Raw genomic sequence first — 21730 nt, 5'->3', positions numbered from 1 at the left:
GAGAGCCATGAACGCCACATATTTTAAAATGTAATTCCGTGAGAGCCATACAAGACCTACCAAATTAATTTACTACAACCCCCTACTCTCCTGACCCCCCCCCCCCCCCCCAAGACCTGCCAAAAGTCCCTGGTGGTCCAGCGGGGGTTCAGGAGCGATCTCCTGAACTTGGGCTGTCGGCTGCCAGTAGTCAAAATGGCACTGATGGCCCTTTGCCCTCACTATGTCACTGGGGTCAACCAATGGCGGCGGTAGCCCCTGTGACATATTTATACCAGGTCCTGCCTCTTCCACTTCGCCTCAGCAATGGGTCCTGCGCTGTTAGATTTCGTATCCAGTGTTTCTGCTTGGATTCCTGTTCCAGCATTCCTGCTTCGATTCCTGTTCCAGCGTTCCTGTCTTGATTCCTGTTCCAGTGTTCCTGTCTGCTCCTTGATTTCCATGCCTGCCTCCCTGCTCCTCGACCTTCCGGACTGTCATCCTGGTTCTGACCTCTGCCTGGTATTCCTACTGAGTGACCTCCGCCTGCCTTGACCTCCAGCCTGCTTCTCTGTCTTCACCCTGCTTGCTGCCCATCCTGACCTTTGGCCTGTTTCTGGTTCCGTCTGTCTGCCGCCCACCTCAACTTCTGCCTGCCTGACGCCACTTCAGCCTCTTCCTCTGGTTCCACACCTTGAGAGACCCCTGCCTAAATCCTGCTGGCCCCGGTACCCAAGGGCTCAATCTGCGGGGAATGAGGGCTTGTATAGATGACGCTCCAGTGGGCTCCATGAAGACCGCACCTTGAATACTGTGTAAAATTCTGTTCGCCCCATGTCAAAAAATATATAGTTGTGATGGAGAAGGTACAGAGAAGGGCAACCAAAATGATAAAGGGGAAGGAACAGCTCCCATATGAGGAAAGGCTGAAGAGATTAGCACTGTTCAGCTTGGAGAAGAGACTGCTGAGGGGGGATATGATAGAGGTCTTTAAGATCATGAGAGGTCTTGAATGAGTAGATGTGAATGGATTATTTACTCTTTCAGATAATAGAAGGACTAGGGAGCATTCCATGAAGTTAACAAGTAGCACATTTAAGACTAATCGGAGAAAATTCTTTTTCACTCAACGCACAATTAAGTTCTGGAATTTGTTGCCACTTTTGCACTTGTCCCCTGTGTTAATGTATTTGCTCTTTTTTCTTCCATTTGAATTTTTACATTCCTGTCTAGTTTCCCAACTTCTCTTAGCTTTTCCAGATATTGTTGCCTGTTTTTCACGTTCTGTGATCTTTTGTAGCTTATCAATGCTAATCTTTTCTCCCTTACCTTTGCATCTTCTTCTTTAGAAAACCATAGCAGTCTTTTTCCTCTTTCCTTTATTTATTTCCTAACAGCCAGGTTAGTTGCCCTTATAAAAACTTAGATTGTAAGCCCTCTGGGGATAGAGAAATACCTACAGTACCTGAATGTAAACCGGTGTGATATCTCAACTGAGATTGAATGTCGGTATATAAAAATAATAAATAAATAAACAGTATCTTCTTTTACTTTTCCCACTGCTCTTCTAAATCCCCTAGATTTTCCCAACCAGCTAACAACTCCTTGACGTACTCTCCCATTTTAACAAGATTAGTTTTCCTGAAGTGTAGGACCCGTTGCCTTTGAATGAACCTTTATCTCATCTCTTGTGCTCTAATATTGAACCACACAGTCAGGTAACCACCGGATCCCAGATTATTATCAAGTACAACATCAGAAATACTGTCCTCATTGATAAGCACCAGGTCCAGTTTTGCCCTTCCTCTATTCAGCTTTGCTTCTCAGGTTTCACATTTAGTACAATGGTCCTTTTATTTTCTGAGATTTATTTGTAGAATTAAACCTTTTCTTGAAACATATCATTTAAAATCCCTCACATACTCACTGATCTTAAATAGATTAGATTATTGCAATTCCTTGTTCCATAGTCTTTCATCTAGTCTTCCACATAAAATTCAGGTTATACAGAATACTGTACCTAATTTAAATTTCAGTAAAAAAAATGTTTGACCATGTCACAACCCAGAAAAGGTCAGTTGATCTGTGAAGTCTGAAGAGGTCTTCCAGGGGTTGAAAAAGGCCCTCTGTTCAGAGCCAGTTTTAATGAGCCCTGATTTTAAACAGCTGCTCATCATCCAGATAACTGCATCAGAGGTGGGCTTGGGAGCAGGCTTGACTCAAGAAAAGAGAGGCTAGGAAAGCCAGTCGCATTCATTAATAGAAAGCTTCTGCCCAAGGAGCAGTTTCTAGTCTGTAATAAAGAAGGCATTGGCAGTAAAATGGGCTGTACTATTTGCCAGAGCACAAATTCATGAATCACCAACCACTGGAATGGATTTCCAGAAATAAGGAGTCAACCAGCTGGGTAATGTGGTGGCTTTTATTTCTCCAACTCTTCATCTACCAAGTTCAACGTAAGGCAGTAAAGGAAAACAGGAAAGCTGATTTCCTTTTCCAGCATATATCCCTGATAGGGGCAGAGGCTCAACCAAAGAAGGTTGAACTGAGGGGGAGGGTATACGAAGCTGTATGTAAGACAAATTCCCAGAACATCTTAAAATACAGACACAAGCCATCTAACTTGGTCCCACTTAAAAACTAGCCAGTGTGGGAATTCAGGTCACAGGGTGTTATCCTGAGGAGGGAATGAAAGGAAAGCTCAGGTCCAGGGAGAACAGAGAATCCCAGGACGGGAGGAGGGGGAAGCACCAGGCACTATGCTAAACCCTAACATTTGTGATAGAAACTGCCGAGAATAAGCACTCTTATGCTGTTTTTCTGTAAATGATTAAAAGTATTTTTGTATGAGAGAGGTTGGAGTCCAGACTGATTGTTCTGTCCTGGCAGTCTCCCTGAAACAAAAGGTCACCCCATGCTATCATAGACTTTAACACCTTGGCCTGTTTGAAAATCTCATGGACTAGATTTGGGAACCACCATGGTAGTTATATGGGATGCTGTTCTTTATCAGTTCCTGCTGCATAGTAAATGCAGAAACTTATTTTGTATGGGTTCTTGATCCAGCCTTCATGGAAGAAGAACAGGTCTTTTAGAAGGAGGATTTATTGGGCTCATCTGTTGTTGCTCGGTTCTTGATGAAGGATTTTGTTGTATTTCACTGTTTTATTGATTGTCTTGTTTTTATGTAAGGATTGGATTGTAAGTTACTTTGAGATTTACTCTAGAGTGAAAGGCAGATAAAAAATGAATAATAAATAAAATAGTTGTGAAAAAGTAAAAGCATAATTTTGTCTTAAACTGGAAAACATGTTTATATCACTTTAAAATGAGGACAGTTCTGTTGGGAGCCAAGTTTTAAAGCCAAAATAACTGTTGCAGCAATAACTGAGAGAGAGGCAGTAGGTCAGTACCTCCCCTGGTGAATATTTTGCAGATGAGATGTGGACAAGCAACAGTGCTCCTCTCACAACGTGAAGAAACAATGTTTGCACTGCGGAATGACCCCATGGACAAGGCTGTGTTGGGCTATCTGTGCAGTAAGTACCACAGACGCTGCTTTTCTGTCACTGTTTTTATTAGGAGAGAAGGGGCGAACTATAAAAGAGAATCTGAGAAGCAAAAATGCAGACCCATACTGGCAGGGAGAGACACATGGGTGGAGCAGACCCTGGTTAATTAATACAATATGTGGGATAGAGATTTTAGATATGGCACAGTGTGTAACATAGAAACAGAATATGATGGCAGATAAGGACTATAAGGGCCTATTTAGTCTGTCCAGTTTACTTTCTTGTTGCAGCACTATAGACGACGATTGAACTCTGGCTTTATCTTCACTTCCTCACAGCTAAGGATCTTGTATGTTTATCCCAGGTTTTCTTGAATTCAGTCACCGTTTTTTGTCTCCACTACCTTTACTGGGAGGCTGTTGAGTGCATTCATTATCCTTTCTGTGAAGAAATATTTCTAAGATTACTCCTGATTCTACCTCCTTTGAGCTTCATATTATGATCTCTGGTTCTATAACTTCCTTTCTATTAAAAATTACCTGCTTCCTATGTATTATGTATAGCTTGTGAGGTATTTGAATGGCTCCATCATAATTCTTCTTTCTCCTGTACAGTATACATTTATTATCATTTGATGTTCTGCCTTTCCTTGGTCCTTAAAGCAGATCACATGTTTAGTTCCTTCAGTCTTTTTTCTTTGGGCTTATGATGGAGATGCTGCACCATTTTTTGTAGCCCTCCTCTGGACTGCCTCCTCTCTGTTCCTATGAGGTGCAGTCTCTAGAACTGGAAATAGTATTTCAGAGGCACTATCACTTTTCTTCTATTGGCAGCACCTCTCTTTCAGGCTGATGCAATATCGTGTGCTGAGCCTACTGCACAAGTTAACGAGTGCTTGGAGACACATTTTGGATGTGCATCCATAACCCCGATGCAATAAGGGAATCAGCACATCCAAAATGCACATAGCTAATAGCGCTTATCACATGTAACCATGAGGATGAGGCTATTGGCTATTACCCCGCAATGTAAAAAATCCCCGTGCACTCTAGGTGCACTTTTTAACCCGTCAAATTTTACTCCTATCCTGAGCAGGAATAAAGGCTTACTGTGCACCAAGGGCTCAACTTACAAAGAAAAAAAACTGCTTATCTGCAGTACCATGCAAAAAAGTCTTGATGTAAAAAAAAAATAAATTGGGGGTACACAATATACACCCACAATATACATACTCAGGGCCATGTACATTCTGCATGTATATTGTGCCAGTAGATTAGTTGCTGTAGTATAAAATGGACCCTCATAAATTGAGTGTCACTGCCGATTGATCCATTAACTGTCACATGCCAGTGAAAGGACCAATCCCCTTTCAGAAGGCTGTCCTGAAGGGATTGGTTCTTTCACTGAGACTTGTCAGTGAAAAGGACCAATCAGGAATAGCCCTGCCGGGGGGTGGGGGGAGAGCTTTGGTCAGGCTGTTGTGGACGCATAGCCACTTCTCCTGGGCACCCGATGCAGAGTGCTAGGGACACACAAATTATCCATTGCACGTCCCATTTAGTGTAGCAGCTCATTTGTGTTTTGCAATAAGCATCCAGAAGAGGTGGATGTGCGCGCGTTCAAAAAATGTGTGTCTACTTTGGATGCACGTTTTTTATGCACCTGATGTTGCATCAGTGTGTTTATAATCTTAGCTTTCCTCTGGTTATTGCCACTGCCTTGTCACACAGTTTTATAACCTTGAGGTCATCGGATATGATCACCTCAAGATCTCAATACGTTTTGAAGCACAATAGTACTGTATGTCACCACCTCCAACCCCCCCATCGTGTACTGCTCGCATACATTTTTGTGCTCTAGCCATTCTCAACTACAAATACAGAAGCTCTCAAAGAGTGTGTTATCTCCCTCAATAGTATTCATCTGACCACTTCTGATATCCAACATCAGACCTGGGACTACAGCGGCATGAGCTCTTTTCTGAACCCTATGCAAAAGATAAGGAGGATACGACTCCTGTTATAGTTTGCTGCTACATAATGAACTGCACCCAGACAAAGCAGCAAAAGCACGTACAGGCAGTTCTCTTTTCATGACACAGGCAACCTTCAGAACTGTAAAGTATCTGTTTGAAATTCCAAACATTTAAAGTCATCACATATGAATGACAATAATTCATGCTTAGCCTAATGTAATATAAAGTAAAAAAGAAACATTTTTCTTCCTTTCCGAAGCTGGTGTGTAGTGTCCTGGCACAGAAATAATGGAGGTCGTTATATCCCAGAGATGAATGCATGGTTTGCTGATTGTTGCCGGCACAATTTGCTTCTCCTGTAAAATCTGATGACAGCATAAACAGTTGAAAAAGGTCTTACTGGAAAAGATTCACAAAATTAAGAGAGCACTGTATCTTTAAATAATTTTAAAACAGAAGAATACGAGAGAGAAAATGTTCAAAGGGTTTAGGTGCCTAATTTTGAGTTAGGCCCCTAAATTGGCCTCTTTTGAAAATGTATTAGTTTATTTTCATATAACACACATAAAATCTGTAGTGCAATAAAGACTCAATGTTATCCATGGATACAGCAGCACCAGTTCTATCAGCTGCTGAAGAGAAAATAATGTCACAGTAGAACAGCCATGAGAAACCCCTTTTAGTTGTAAAACTCAACAGCTCGAGTGTAAATCTCAGGAAAAGTCAGAGCTCTCCACTTGGTGAGTCCTCATCTAATAACATCATGAACTCTTCATGGGGGAGATCTGTTGTGAGAGTTGTACTAAAGGATTTCAAACAGCTATTTTTGGCTACGCACAAATGAGGAAAGGGATTTATTTGTACATCTGGTCCATCTTACCAGAGTCAAGGCAGATTATACTGATATAAGAACATAAGAACATAAGAAAATGCCATACTGGGTCAGACCAAGGGTCCATCAAGCCCAGCATCCTGCTTCCAACAGTGGCCAATCCAGGCCATAAGAACCTGGCAAGTACCCAAAAACTAAGTCTATTCCATGTAACCATTGCTAATGGCAGTGGCTATTCTCTAAGTGAACTTAATAGCAGGTAATGGACTTCTCCTCCAAGAACTTATCCAATCCTTTTTTAAACACAGCTATACTAACTGCACGAACCACATTCTCTGGCAACAAATTCCAGAGTTTAATTGTGCGTTGAGTAAAAAACAACTTTCTCCGATTAGTTTTAAATGTGCCCCATGCTAACTTCATGGAGTGTCCCCTAGTCTTTCTACTATCCGAAAGAGTAAATAACCGATTCACATCTACCCGTTCTAGACCTCTCATGATTTTAAACACCTCTATCATATCCCCCGTCAGTCGTCTCTTCTCCAAGCTGAAAAGTCCTAACCTCTTTAGTCTTTCCTCATAGGGGAGTTGTTCCATTCCCCTTATCATTTTGGTAGCCCTTCTCTGTACCTTCTCCATCGCAATTATATCTTTTTTGAGATGCGGCGACCAGAATTGTACACAGTATTCAAGGTGCGGTCTCACCATGGAGCGATACAGAGGCATTATGACATTTTCCGTTTTATTCATCATTCCTTTTCTAATAATTCCCAACATTCTGTTTGCTTTTTTGACTGCTGCAGCACACTGAACCGACGATTTCAATGTGTTATCCACTATGACACTTAGATCTCTTTCTTGGGTTGTAGCACCTAATATGGAACCCAACATCGTGTAATTATAGCATGGGTTATTTTTCCCTATATGCATCACCTTGCACTTATCCACATTAAATTTCATCTGCCATTTGGATGCCCAATTTTCCAGTCTCACAAGGTCTTCCTGCAATTTATCACAATCTGCTTGTGATTTAACTACTCTGAACAATTTTGTGTCATCTGCAAATTTGATTATCTCACTCGTCGTATTTCTTTCCAGATCATTTATAAATATATTGAACAGTAAGGGTCCCAATACAGATCCCTGAGGCACTCCACTGTCCACTCCCTTCCACTGAGAAAATTGCCCATTTAATCCTACTCTCTGTTTCCTGTCTTTTAGCCAGTTTGCAATCCACGAAAGGACATCGCCACCTATCCCATGACTTTTTACTTTTCCTAGAAGCCTCTCATGAGGAACTTTGTCAAACGCCTTCTGAAAATCCAAGTATACTATATCTACCGGTTCACCTTTATCCACATGTTTATTAACTCCTTCAAAAAAGTGAAGCAGATTTGTGAGGCAAGACTTGCCCTGGGTAAAGCCATGCTGACTTTGTTCCATTAAACCATGTCTTTCTATATGTTCTGTGATTTTGATGTTTAGAACACTTTCCACTATTTTTCCTGGCACTGAAGTCAGGCTAACCGGTCTGTAGTTTCCCGGATCGCCCCTGGAGCCCTTTTTAAATATTGGGGTTACATTTGCTATCCTCCAGTCTTCAGGTACAATGGATGATTTTAATGATAAGTTACAAATTTTTACTAATAGGTCTGAAATTTCATTTTTTAGTTCCATCAGAACTATGGGGTGTATACCATCCGGTCCAGGTGATTTACTACTCTTCAGTTTGTCAATCAGGCCTACCACATCTTCTAGGTTCACCGTGATTTGGTTCAGTCCATCTCAATCATTACCCATGAAAACCTTCTCCAGTACGGGTATCTCCCAAACATCCTCTTCAGTAAACACTGAAGAAAAGAAATCATCTAATCTTTCCGCGATGGCCTTATCTTCTCTAAGTGCCCCTTTAACCCTTCGATCATCTAACGGTCCAACTGACTCCCTCACAGGCTTTCTGCTTTGGATATATTTTAAAAAGTTTTTACTGTGAGGTTTTGCCTCTATGGACAACTTCTTTTCAAATTCTCTCTTAGCTTGTCTTATCAATGTCTTACATTTAACTTACCAACATTTACGCATTTTCCTATTTTCTTCTGTTGGATCCTTCTTCCAATTTTTGAATGAAGATCTTTTGGCTAAAATAGCTTCTTTCACCTCCCCTTTTAACCATGCCGGTAATCGTTTTCCCTGCTTTCCACCTTTCTTAATGTGTGGAATACATCTGGATTGTGCTTCTAGGATGGTATTTTTTAACAATGACCACGCCTCTTGCACACTTTTTACTTTTGTAGCTGCTCCTTTCAGTTTTTTTCTATTTTTCTCATTTTATCAAAGTTTCCCTTTTGAAAGTTTAGGACGAGTGCCGTGGATTTGCTCACTGTCCCCTTCCAGTCGTTAATTTAAATTTGATCATATTATGATCACTATTGCCAAGCGGCCCCACCACCGTTACCTCTCTCATCAAATCCTGTGCTCCACTGAGAATTAGATCTAAAATTGCTCCCTCTCTCTTCAGTTCCTGAACCAATTGCTCCATAAAGCTATCATTTATTCCATCCAGGAACTTTATCTCTGTAGCGTGTCCCGATGATACATTTACCCAGTCAATATTGGGGTAATTGAAGTCTTCTCTAAAAAGACGTCATGTAAATATGATTTGCTTAATGTGCTATTTACTTACAGAGCCATCATAACACCTGCAGGCATACCAGCGTTTTTTGCTTTGAGGTCTTGCCACTTCAGGTCACATTTAATCATTGGCTCTAGTCCTTTATTCTACTACTTGTATTTTTTAGGTTTTTTGCATTTTTCATAAAATTCTGTGTCGGGGTTAAATCTTCCTTGAAGTGACTCGAAATGTCAAAATTACAAATCAGTCCGACGCGCATTTCGCATCGCTGCATCAGGGACTGAAACACACTTTGCTTCAGTTTTTTACGGATTGCCCCGTTTTACTCAGATTACTTGCTTGGCTATTAATTTTCTGCGAAGGACAAACAACTTGTAGTTACTTAATGGAGCACATTATATTAATATAAAATTATTTGGCACATACCTTGGGGGTGCTGAATAGAAGCAACAGTAAACTCACCCAACCTTGCCGCCATTTCCTCTTACCGGCGTCTGAGCAAAGTTGCCGCGAGAAGTTCACTGAATTTAAATGATTTTTCAGCTGTATGAAATCAGTCCAATTCAGCTGTGTGTAAAATCAGTACAATTCAGCTGTGGAGATGACGTTTACATAAAATGGACCCACTCAATTTCTTTATTGAGTCCATGAGGATGCACTGTATTTAATGTGTAAATCCATCGTTGCTCGCATTGGCGAAGACGCTGTACTCTGTCACCTCGCCTCCTATGTTGAGGTATAATTTCCAAGACTGTCCATTTAATCTCTATGAACACATGTTTATGTTCCAAAAAGTGTGTGACCAGTGGCTCCTCGATTCTTCCCGTTTTTAAACAGCACTTATGTTCTGTTAAGCGAGTACGGATGGGGCGCTTTGTCATGCCCACATAGATTAAAGGACAAGGGCAGAATATGGCATAGACAACATGTGATGTTCTACACGATGATTGGGGTAACTGCATGGTACGTCCTGTTGCAGTGCAAATTGTGGTCTGGGATGATTTTAGAGTGCAAAACGTACAACCAGCACAAGTAGTTTCTGTGGTGTGAGAAATTGATGGTTCACATAGGCTTTTTTCCGGTCAGAATGCGAGCTGCTATATTCTGTAAAACTTGTAAAGGTCTAGTAGTGGATGCAGGTAATCCTAAAAACAAAGAATTATAGTAGTCTAAACTACCACACAGTAAGGACTACAACACAGTACGGAAATCACTCTGATTAAGTAAAGGCTTCAGGCGTCGTAATACTGGGAGCTTCGCGTACCCTTCCTTTACTTTCGTGGCAATATGTTTCTTTAAAATAAATTCAGGGTCTAAAATAATACCAAGGTCTCTAATACTCGCGGCTAATTGAAGAATGGTATTGTCCTGCAACACTAACTGGTTGTTACTTCTTGGAGAAATTTTCCTTTCAAGGAAAATTATCTGTCTTCTCGACATTCAGAACTAATCTCAACTGGGTCAATACCTGTTTTATGGCCGGCGCCATCTTGTGCTCCTACCATGTGACTGGGGTCGACCAGTGGCACTGGTAGGCCCTGTGACATAGTAAGGGCAAAGGCTATCGGCGCCATTTTGAATACTGGCAGCTGACGGCGCGAGTGCAGGAGATCGCTCCAGGATCCCCGCTGGACCACCAGGGAAGTCTTGGGGGGGGGGGGGGGGGGGTCAGGAGGGTGGGGGGTTGTAGTTAATTAAATTTAAAGTGTTGAGGTGAGGTTTTTTTTGTTTTTACAACTTTAATGGGAAACTAATACCGAATTCAACTAATGGACGGATCGGGTTTCCCCCCCCCATTGACCGAATGCAACGTATTTGGGTCCCGACGAATACAAATACCGAATCCAACAAATACTTTCTGTCTGCACATCCCTAACAAATTTACTAGTTTTTTCCACCGACTCATCGATTGGGACCAAAAACTGTATGTCATCTGTATGTCACTGAATAGCTGGGAAAAGTTATCCAGCTCACTGTTACCAGATAACTTATCTGCTCACTGTCAGGTCGATCCAGTAAGGCCGCGGTAGAAACAGTGCGGTAGTGTCAGGCGCACCCTTCCTCCCCGCACCCACAGTTGTCTTCACTAACTCCCCGATACTCTCCTCTAATCGCATGCAAATGCATGCCGCGGCTTTAAAGCGGTAGGGAAGGGTTATGGCCGCGTAACCCATTTTACTGTATAGGCGCTTAATACAGCGCCTATACAGTAACCAGGGTGCGCTGGTACCTGTCATTTCAAATGTCATTTCAAATGACATTTGAAATGACAGGCACCATGAAGTGAAAAAAAAAAATACCAAAAATATGTAAAAACCTGAGTGTTCAAAAAAAAATAAAATTTTAAATACCCGTCGGAGGGCCGCGTGGGTCCAGGCGGGCGGCGGGAGTCGGGTGGTCGCGTGTTAAATCTAGGCCGCGGGCGGGTGGGCGCTTGTTCCAGGCGGCGGCGGCGGCGGCGGGGGGGGGGTGGGTGGACGCGTGTTAGTTCGAGACGGCCGGCGGGCGGTCGGCGGGTGGTCGCGTGTTAAATCTAGGCCGGGTCGCACAGGCGCGCATTCATTCACTGCCGGTGGGGGCTGGGGCAGCCCCCACCGGCAGTGAATGAATGCGCGCCTGTGCGACCCCTGCGATTCGGCGCTCAAGGCAGTCACATGCCGTGACGTCACGGCATGTGACTGCCTTGAGCGCCCAATCGCAGGGGTCGCACAGGCGCGCATTCATTCACTGCCGGTGGGGGCGGCAGCCTGTGCGACCCGGCCTAGATTTAACACGCGACCACCCGCCGGCTGTCTCGAACTAACGCGCGCCCACCCGCCGGCCGTCTCGAACTAACGCACGTCCACCTGCCGCCACCGCCGCCTGGAACAAGCGCCCACCCGCCCGCGGCCTAGATTTAACACGCGACCACCCGCCGGCCGTCTCGAACTAACGCGCGTCCACCCGTCCCCGCCGCCACCGCCGCCTGGAACAAGCGCCCACCCGCCCGCGGCCTAGATTTAACACGCGACCACCCGGCTCCCGCCAGCCGCCTGGACCCACGCGGCCCTCCGACAGGTATTTAAAAATTTTTATTTTTTTTTCTGACAGGTTTTATGTGTCCCACATCATTACATTTTCTTGATCATCTCTGTATCGCTTTTTTTTTTTATTGTGTTTTATTGTTTTTGAGTGTCTTAAGTGGTGTCTATGGATTTGTTACGAGACTCACAGTCCTAACTCCTACTAGGGGGAGGCGGTAAACTAAGACGTTACGGCCGCGGCAAAACAGTGCGTTACTAATGAGAGAACATGGGCGCGCGTTACGGTATCGGAGGGGAATAGCTAATTCCTTCATTATACAGCTAATTCGTTCATTTACATGCGTCTGTTTTAAGAAGCGCTACGGACGCGCGAAACTGGTGACTGTATCGCTGAATTGCCTTGCGCGCCCGAATTGTGCGCCACGAGCACGTTACAGACGGGCAATCTTCGACCGGACGATACTGGATCGACCTGTGTCTTACTGAATATTGGGCCCTAGGAGCCTACATTTAGGGATTCAGTCCTAGTAAATTTTCAACAAGGGAGTTTTGATTGAGAAGGTACAGAGAAGGGCAACCAAAATGATAAAGGGGATGGAACAGCACCCCTATGAGGAATGGCTGAAGAGGTTAGGGCTGTTCAGCTTGGAGAAGAGACGGCTAAGAGGGGATACGATAGAGGTCTTTAAGATCATGAGAGGTCTTGAATGAGTAGATGTGAATCGGTTATTTACACTTTCAAAAAATAGAAGGACTAGGGGACATTCCATGAAGTTAGCAAGTAGCACATTTAAGACTAATCGGAGAAAATTCTTTTTCACTCAACACACAATAAAGCTCTGGAATTTGTTGCCAGAGGATGTGGTTAGTGCAGTTAGTGTAGCTGGGTTCAAAAAAGGTTTGGATAAGTTCTTGGAAGAGTTTACTTAGGGAATAGCCAAGCCACTGCTATTAATTGCATCAATAGCATGCGATCTTCTTTGTGTTTGGGTGATTGCCAGGTTCTTGTGGCCTGGTTTGGCCTCTATTGGAAACAGGATGCTGGGCTAGATGGACCCTTGGTCTGACCCAGCATGGAAATTTCTTATTTTCTTAATTTACTAAATCTCAAAGTTATGGACCTAATCCTCTGAAAATTGACCTGAGTCTGTTATTCAAATAAAGCTAGCCAAAATTTAGACCCCTAAATTAAGTTCCTATTTTCAGCCAAAAATTCACCTAAAAGACTTTAGACAAAGAGAGAATGTATTTTCAGAAATCCAGAGTTTTAGGGGTTGTATTAGTTCTGGAGAAAACAGAGTTCTATGCAGGTCAGAATTACCTAAATGTAGTATCAAAAGCTTGTATGTCCATTGTTCAGATGTCTCATTCTTATTTTGATCCAATGAAAGCTATGATGACCTGTAAACAATGCAGCTAATTCAATTATGAGAGAGATTGCACATCCTTCACCTATCAGTAATGCAGATCCAATATCCCTCACCTAGCTAACAGGCCGATACAGTAAAGTCCGCGGGAGATGCATTATTTAAATTAGGTCCGGGGGTAGATCCGGGCAAAAGGAGGCACTAGGGTCACTAGCACGTCCCTAGCGCCTCCTTTTTGACAGGAGCGGCGGCTGTCAGCGGATTTGACAGCCGACGCTCAATTTTACCAGCGTCGGTTCTCGAGCCCGCTGACAGCCACGGGCTCGGAAACTGGATGCCGGCAAAATTGAGCGTCCGGTTTCGGCCCGACAGCCGCGGGCCGAATTCAAAATTTTTTTTTTTTACTCTTTGGGACCTCCGACTTAATATCGCCATGCTTTTTTTTTTTTTTTACTGCTTTTCTGTGCACTTTCCCGGTGCCAGAAGAAATTAGCGCCGACCTTTGGGTTGACACTAATTTCTGAAAGTAAAATGTGCGGCTTGGCTGCACATTTTACTTACTGTATCCCGCGCGCATACCTAATAGGGCCCTCAACATGCATTTGCATGTTGAGGGCCCTATTAGGTGCCGCGGGTTGGACGCGTGTTTTCCTCTCCTTACTGAATAAGGGGTAAGGGAAAACGCGCGTCCAAGAGCAGGCTAACAGTGCGCTCCGTCGGAGTGCACTGTACTGTATCGGCCTGTAAGTGAATAATTAGGTAGAATCTATACTCTTTACCCAACAGATCAGGTCATTCATCAACATGAGTTATGGCATTAATGCATGTGATAATAACACTAGCGCGCAGTGTGAATGCAAATTTTTGGTAGGGGTGGGATCAGGGAAGAGTTTGGGAGGGATTTAGGAAAATGAGGGGCAATATCACACAGTTTTAACGCTGGAAATAACTTCACCTTTTTTTCCTGGCATTAGGCTGTGCGATATGCCCGAAATGGCCATAACACAATTCACGATAAATCTTTAGAATTGTATTTTGGCAATTTCTGGGCCATTTCATCTTTCATAAAGATGACTTCCTTGTGAGACTTTCCTCACTCCAAATGACATCAAATCTTCACCAAAGTATACTGTGCTGTTCGTACATTTCAATCTACATGAGACGCTGGCTCCTAAACCCTAAAGCACCACCAACACCGCACCTCGACCTATTAGATGGCCCTCCTATAAAGATATAAATAATTCACTACTAAGAAGGCCTTTTAGATAGTCAGTCTCTCTCTCTCTCTCATGCGAAAATAGGACCTATCACGGGATGCAATAAGTTTACTGCACTATGCGATACTCCCGATGTGAAGCGGTAAATTATCATGTGGTGCGGTAATTCTAAAATGTCCCTAAACACACCCCTTTTTCTCATCGCGGGTGTTATCCGTGCGTTGTTAATGCATTTTGATGAATCTAGGGGAGAGTGACTAATGGGAGATCCCATAGCCCTCACCCAGCTGAGTGGCTATTGAGGGCTATACTATATACCTCAGCCTGACTCATTTCTGAGGGAGATCCCATACTTCTCTGTAAAGTCACTAGTGAGGAAAATATTTGTGCCTTCTGGTAGTTATAGTGGTACTTGAGAGGAACTTTAAAATCTATAGAGATAAATGACTTGTTTTCCTAGCATGTAGCAGATGGACTCAAAACAAGTGGGTATAGTGTGCTCGTGCTAGCAGTTGGAGACGGATCTGACGTCAGCGCGGGTACATATACCCCCGCAGGAAGTGCAGCAATTCAGTGATTTCCGTCTCCAAAGCAGTTTGGAGCTACCTCACGCTCGCTGAGCGTGTTTCCAAATTCTAACGACTAAATTCAGAAGAAGAAACCTACCTGAAGACGAGCCCCACACTCCTGCGGTGATACCATTCGGTCCCTCCCCCAGTTGAGTTTCCCGAGCTGACTTCCGTGGTCCCTCGGAGGTAAGAGCCTCGGTCCGGTGGCCGACTCGCGGCAGGGACCTAGCCCTCGAGTGAGAAGGGCTCGGGTGTGACATATAGGCAGTCTCGGTCCCGGCGAGGACTTGGCCCCCGAGCGAGACGAGTTCGGGCGCGGCCTAGAGGCAGCGGGTGCACTTCCTCGAGCGCGGCGGTGAAGGTACTCACCCTCTCCCCCCGCAGCCGGAGACCTCCCGGGTTGCAGCCGGGAAACGCCGAAGACAAGGTAAGGTGTACATCTTTACTGTGGTCTCCGAGGAAGTGAGGATTAGCGGGACCTGCCTACGTGGCAGCCCGCCAAGAAGGTCGCCATTTTGCCTGCCTGCTCGCCTTCGCCACATAGGCACACGTTGCTAAGCGCACGCGGATAGGCGCACGTTGCTAAGCGCACGCGGTTAGGCGCACGTCGTTCAGCGCACGCCGATAGGCGCAGGCCTATAGGCGCCCGTTCATAGACGCCTGTTGGTAGGCGCACGTTCATAGGCGCGCGTTCATAAGACGCCTGTTCATAGGCGCCCGTTCATAAGACGCCCGTTCATAAGACGCCCATTCATAGGCGCACGTTCATAAGATGCCCGTTTCTAGGCGCATGATGTTAAGCGCACCTTGATAAGCGCATATTATTAGGCGACACATATTACAAGGCGCATACTCCGGTTGGGAGGAAATAACAGACGAAATGAAGCATAAGAGAGCCCATGCATCCGCAGAGCCAGCACCTCCAGAATCAGGCATAAGAGCTCTAAGCCTCTGCTCAGCATGCAACCTCAGAGCCACACAGAGCGAGGAAGCAGACTCACTATGTGCCCAATGTGAGGAGGCCATGGGAGTTCCAGGCCAGGACCGGTCCCAGCCCAGCGGTTCCTCAGGGAATACTCCGGACTTAGCAGGCCGCGGTGAGCAGCCAGGGAACCCGAGAGACCTGGTGCCCCTAAGGCCTGATCCGGCTTCGCTTTCCTGGGTGGAATTATTCAAAGGGATTCACGCCTTTGTCCAGATGCAGTCTGCTCCTCGAATGGGTTTTTCCGCTCCGGATGATCCAGCCCCGGTACCCTCGAGACCTACGCACGGCCACTCGCCACCCAACAGCCCCACTTATGGGGATTCGGATTGCTCCGAGGAAGATGAGGAATCCCCCGAGGAGGGAGAACTTTCCTCGGAGATCGAGCCATATCGGACCATGAGACGCTTCTTTCGGAAAGAGGATCTTCCAGGCCTGGTCTCACAATGCCTATCGGAACTGGCCATTCCAGGCCAGGACACCCCAGGGGAACCTAAAATGAACCCCCTGCTAGAGGGCCTGCGCCAAACGGCTCATCATTTTCCCCTCCTACAAGCAGCACAGCAGCTAATCGATCTGGAATGGAATGCGCCGGAGGCCTCATTCAAAGGGGGTCGGGCCTTGTCTGGCATGTACCCTCTGGACCCGGTGTCCAAGGAGCTGCTGGCGTGCCCCAAGGTAGACGCCATAGTTAGCGCAATTGTGAAGCGCACCACCATTCCGGTGGAGGGGGGGAGCAGCCCTCAAGGATACACATGACCGGCGCATGGACACCATACTGAAACAAGCCTTTGAGGTGGCAGCCATGTCCCTACGAATTGCGACCTGCTGCACCGTGGTGACGCGTTCCTGTTTATCACAGGCTAAGAACAACACCCCGGGAGAAGACATGGAATCAGCTCTCTCATTCCTCACTGACGCAGCCTCCGACCTAGTCCGTACGGCAGCCAAGGGAGTGTCATCCTCACTGGCAGCCAGGAGACAGCTTTGGCTACGAAATTGGGTGGCCGACTCTTCCTGCAAGACACGCCTCACAAGAATGCCCTTTAAGGGATCCCTACTGTTCGGCAGCGATCTCAAGAAACTGGCTAATAGATGGGGTGCCTCTCCATTACCCCGTCTACCAGAAGACAGGTCAAGGAGGAGCCAGCGTTCCTTTCCTAGGCCATCCAGAGGTAAACACTCTCAGCGCTTCAACCCTTACAGGGCTCGCTACCAAGCACCTCGTTCTCAGGCCAGGAACCAGCCCTTTCGGGCTAAGCACAACAAGACGAGAACTGGCTCGGGTTCTGGTCCCGGCCATACCCCACAATGACAATCAACCGACCCATCCGGGGGTAGCAGCCATAGGGGGCAGGCTAACCCTCTTCTACCGCAGGTGGGTCGAGATTACATCGGACCAGTGGGTCCTCGCCATCATCCGACAAGGGTATTACCTGGACTTCCTTCGGCTCCCGCCAGACAAGTTCGTGGAATCTCCTTGTTCACCCATCAAGAAGGCGGCACTAGAAGTTACCTTGCGGAGGCTCCTGTCCCTGAAAGCCATAATCCCAGTGCCCTCAGGGGAGATAAATTCTGGGCATTATTCCATTTATTTCATAGTACCCAAGAAGGAGGGCACTTTCCGTCCCGTTCTGGACCTCAAGTCAGTCAACCGACACCTACGGGTCCCCAGCTTTCGCATGGAAACTCTGCGGTCTGTCCAGAATGCAGTACAGCCAGGGGAGTTTCTCACCTCCCTAGATCTGTCGGAAGCCTACTTGCATATCCCAATCCATCAGGATCACCAGCGCTATTTAGTCTTCAAAGTCCTGAGCCAACACTTCCAGTTCCGAGCTTTACCCTTTGGGTTAGCTACCGTGCCGTGGATCTTTACCAAGGTCATAGTAGTAATGGCGGCGGCACTCAGGAGGGAAGGAATTCTCGTCCATCCCTACCTGGACGATTGGCTGATCAGGGCAAAGTCACCGGAGGAGAGCCATCAAGCAACCAACAGAGTTATAGCTCTTCTGGAAAGCCTAGGATGGGTAGTAAACCTGAACAAGAGTTCCCTGCAGCCTTCTCAGTCACTGGAGTACCTAGGAGTCCGATTCGACACCCAGGAGGACAAGGTCAGTCTGACATCCAAGAGGAAAGCAAAGCTCCGGAATCGTCTGCAGGCCCTGCTGAGTGCCACCCGGCCCACAGCTTGGGATTACCTACAGGTCCTCGGCCTTATGGCATCCACTCTGGAGGTGGTGCCATGGGCACAGGCTCATATGAGACCATTACAATGCGCCCTCCTATCGTGGTGGAGCCCACAATCACAGAACTACACCGTACACCTACCCCTACCAGCCAGAGTGCGGAATCAGATACGGTGGTGGTTGCAGCCCGGCTACATGAGCCGGGGGTCAAGAATGTCCTCCCCAACCTGGGCCCTGCGCACTACAGATGCCCGCCTGATCGGATGGGGAGCACACTGCGAGGAGCTCGCCGCCCAAGGGCGGTGGAACAGAGAAGAGTCGGGATGGAACCTCAACCGACTAGAAGCAAGGGCAGTCAGGCTAGCTTGCCTGCGATTTGCCCACAGACTCCGAAACAGAGCGGTCAGAGTGATGTCTGACAACGCCACTACAGTGGCATACATCAACCGTCAAGGCGGAACCAGAAGCCGACAGGTATCTCTAGAAATAGCCCCTCTGATGACTTGGGCGGAAGCAAATCTCCAGGACATCTCCGCCGTCCACATCGCCGGGAAGGACAACACCACGGCAGACTTCCTCAGCAGAGAAAGCCTAAACCCGGGGGAATGGCAGCTGTCGCCCACAGCTTTCCAGATGATTGTGAATCAGTGGGGGACTCCGGGCATGGACCTACTAGCGGACAGGTCCAACGCTCAACTTCCCAGATATTTCAGCCGCAGGCGGGACCCTCTATCCCAGGGGATCGATGCCCTGGTACAGCCATGGCCTCAGGGGATCCTGCTATATGCCTTTCCTCCATGGCCCCTGCTGGGCGCCATTATACACAAGATTCAGTGGCACAGAGGCCTAGTTCTTCTAGTGGCCCTGGACTGGCCAAGAAGACCCTGGTACGCAGACATGAGAAGACTACTGGCAGGGAATCCATTTCCCCTGCCTCCACACAAGGACCTGCTGAGGCAAGGTCCCATCCTCCACGAGGATCCAGCTCAATTCTCTCTTACGGTCTAGCCATTGAGAGGGCTAGACTGAAGAAAAGAGGATATTCGGAGCTGTTAATAGATACACTCCTCCGAGCACGCAAGTTCTCCACATCACTAACATATGTAAGGATCTGGAGAGTTTTTGAAGCCTGGTGCGACACTCACAGCACCAATCCACATGCCGCTAAGATCCCTATCATTTTGGATTTCCTGCAAGATGGACTTCAGAAGGGTCTATCCCTCAACTCCATAAAGGTTCAGGTGGCAGCGCTGTCTTGCTACGGTCCCAGGAGGGATGGCAACACCATTGCCACACACCCAGACGTCTCACGTTTACTGAAAGGAGTCAAACACATTCGCCCGCCACTGAAGTGGCCAGTGCCCCTGTGGAACCTCAACCTAGTGTTGGAATTTCTAGCGGGATCCACCTTCAGGCCCCTTCGAGGCCTGTCTCTCCGGTTGTTAACCTTGAAGATGGTGTTCTTGCTGGCCGTGTGTTCAGCACGCCGCATCTCAGAGCTACAAGCACTGTCCTGCCGTGATCCGTTCCTCAGAATCACTCCAGAGGCTATCCATCTTCGCACTGTTCCTTCCTTCTTACCCAAAGTGGTCTCACACTTTCACCTCAACCAAACCATATCCTTGCCAACCACGGACGGTTTGAAGAAGTCGGAAGAAGGTCAAATACTGCGCCATCTCGACATCGGCAGGATGCTGTCCAGATACTTAGAAATGTCAGAAGCAGTACGAAAGACGGACCACCTGTTCGTCCTTCACAGCTGGAAGAAGCAAGGGGAAGCGGCCTCACGGCCAACCATCGCCCGCTGGATCAAAGAAGTTATCAAGGCGGCCTACATAGAGGCAGGAAAACCACCGCCTCTACAGGTCAAGGCTCATTCTACCAGAGTGCAAGCGGCCTCCTGGGCAGAAACTAGGATGTTGTCGCCTGCAGAGATATGTACAGCGGCGACGTGGTCCTCCCTCCATACCTTCTCCAGATTCTACCATCTGGACGTCCAGGCCAGGGAGGACACAGAATTTGTGAGGGCAATCCTACACGGACCTCGGGCAGCCTTTCGCCCAGACCGGGAGTAGCTTTTGTACATCCCACTTGTTTTGAGTCCATCTGCTACACGCTAGGAAATGTAGAGATTACTTACCTGATAATCTCGTTTTCCTTAGTGTATGCAGATGGACTCAGCATCCCGCCCGGCTACCGGTATACATGGGGATTCGCCGACTCACGGTAAGCCATGTTTTCTTATATAGGGCATCCACCCTGCCGGGTGTCGACGCCTTCCGGTTGAGAACACTGGCGGTCTCCAGCTACTATCAATCAGTCAGGGTAATCCTGTTCATTTAATCGATCGGTCAGTCACACATAAAGCTTTTGCAAGGAAGATTACTGAATTGCTGCACTTCCTGTGCGGGTATATGTACCCGTGCTGACGTCAGATCCGTCTCCAACTGCTAGCACGAGCACACTATACCCATTTGTTTTGAGTCCATCTGCATACACTAAGGAAAACGAGATTATCAGGTAAGTAATCTCTACATTAGAAAGCTCTACTAATCATAAAAAGCTTCAGGAACTGTCCCCTATGCAAATAACAAATAACAAAGGAGAGGACAATATTAAAATTCGTTGGTAAGTACTATTATCCGGTAAGTTAGCCAAAGGTAGTAGCCTTGCTTTTTGGATACTGATGAATGTATATTATACCATTGTTTGTTTGTTTTTTATTTATTTGATTTTTAACATGATTTACAGAAATGATTAATGTTCAATAGAGGAATATACATCTATCCTTATACTACAGGCATGTAATAAATAAATCTATTTACGAAAGAAAATTTAACATTTACATCATGTCTTTGACTCCCGCCCACTTCCAGCACCTACCTCTCCCCCTCTGCCGGGGCTCCCGCGGCCCATTCAGGGCTAGAGCCCACTCTCTCATAGGGGAGCCGAGCAGAGGTAAGGGAAGCGCATCATATGCAAACCGCGCAGAGAGGAACAAAAAGAAAACTGTAATCAGAAAGAAAAGCCAACAAAGGAGACCCACGTAGTGAGTCAGCCACGCCTCCGGAAGGGCATTAGGCCAATCAGATTGCAGCCGGAGACCTTTAAACAGGCACGTCTCCCGGCGGAGTCGCACGCCGGGCGTCGCACGCACGAAGGAGCACAACCTAAGGGGCCTGCCCCTTAGTGCGCCCCTTCGTGAGCCCCAGGACCAGGGCCTCCTCCACTTGCTGGCAGACTTTCTCTAGCACTGCTCAAGCGTTCTAATACCAAACCCCATCTAATCACTCTCAGCCTCCCACAATACGCCTCCTGCATTCATCCAGTCTTCCAGCATTCATCACATCCAGCCTCCTGCAGTCATCCAGTCTTCTAGCATTCATCACATCCAGCCACTAGCTTCCTCTAGCACTCATCCATCCTCCAGGAATTCAACCCCATCCTACCCATCAC

At 46.6% G+C, this 21730-nt stretch overlaps 1 protein-coding gene across 1 annotated transcript in view; it reads left to right on the top strand.

The window, feature by feature from the left end:
• The first annotated feature begins 3373 nt into the window (after positions 1 to 3373).
• LOC115099917 (deleted in malignant brain tumors 1 protein-like) overlaps positions 3374 to 21730 on the top strand; it is a 555639-nt gene continuing 537282 nt past the window's right edge. Inside the window, exon 1 of the mRNA XM_029617926.1 lies at positions 3374 to 3518. Within this exon, the coding sequence (XP_029473786.1) occupies positions 3416 to 3518 (103 nt within the window). The 5' untranslated portion in view covers positions 3374 to 3415. The remainder of the gene's footprint in view (positions 3519 to 21730) is intronic.

This window comes from Rhinatrema bivittatum, chromosome 10, assembly GCF_901001135.1.
Source record: "Rhinatrema bivittatum chromosome 10, aRhiBiv1.1, whole genome shotgun sequence".
Classification (NCBI taxonomy): domain Eukaryota; kingdom Metazoa; phylum Chordata; class Amphibia; order Gymnophiona; family Rhinatrematidae; genus Rhinatrema; species Rhinatrema bivittatum.
This window is presented reverse-complemented; position numbering and strand designations above follow the sequence as displayed.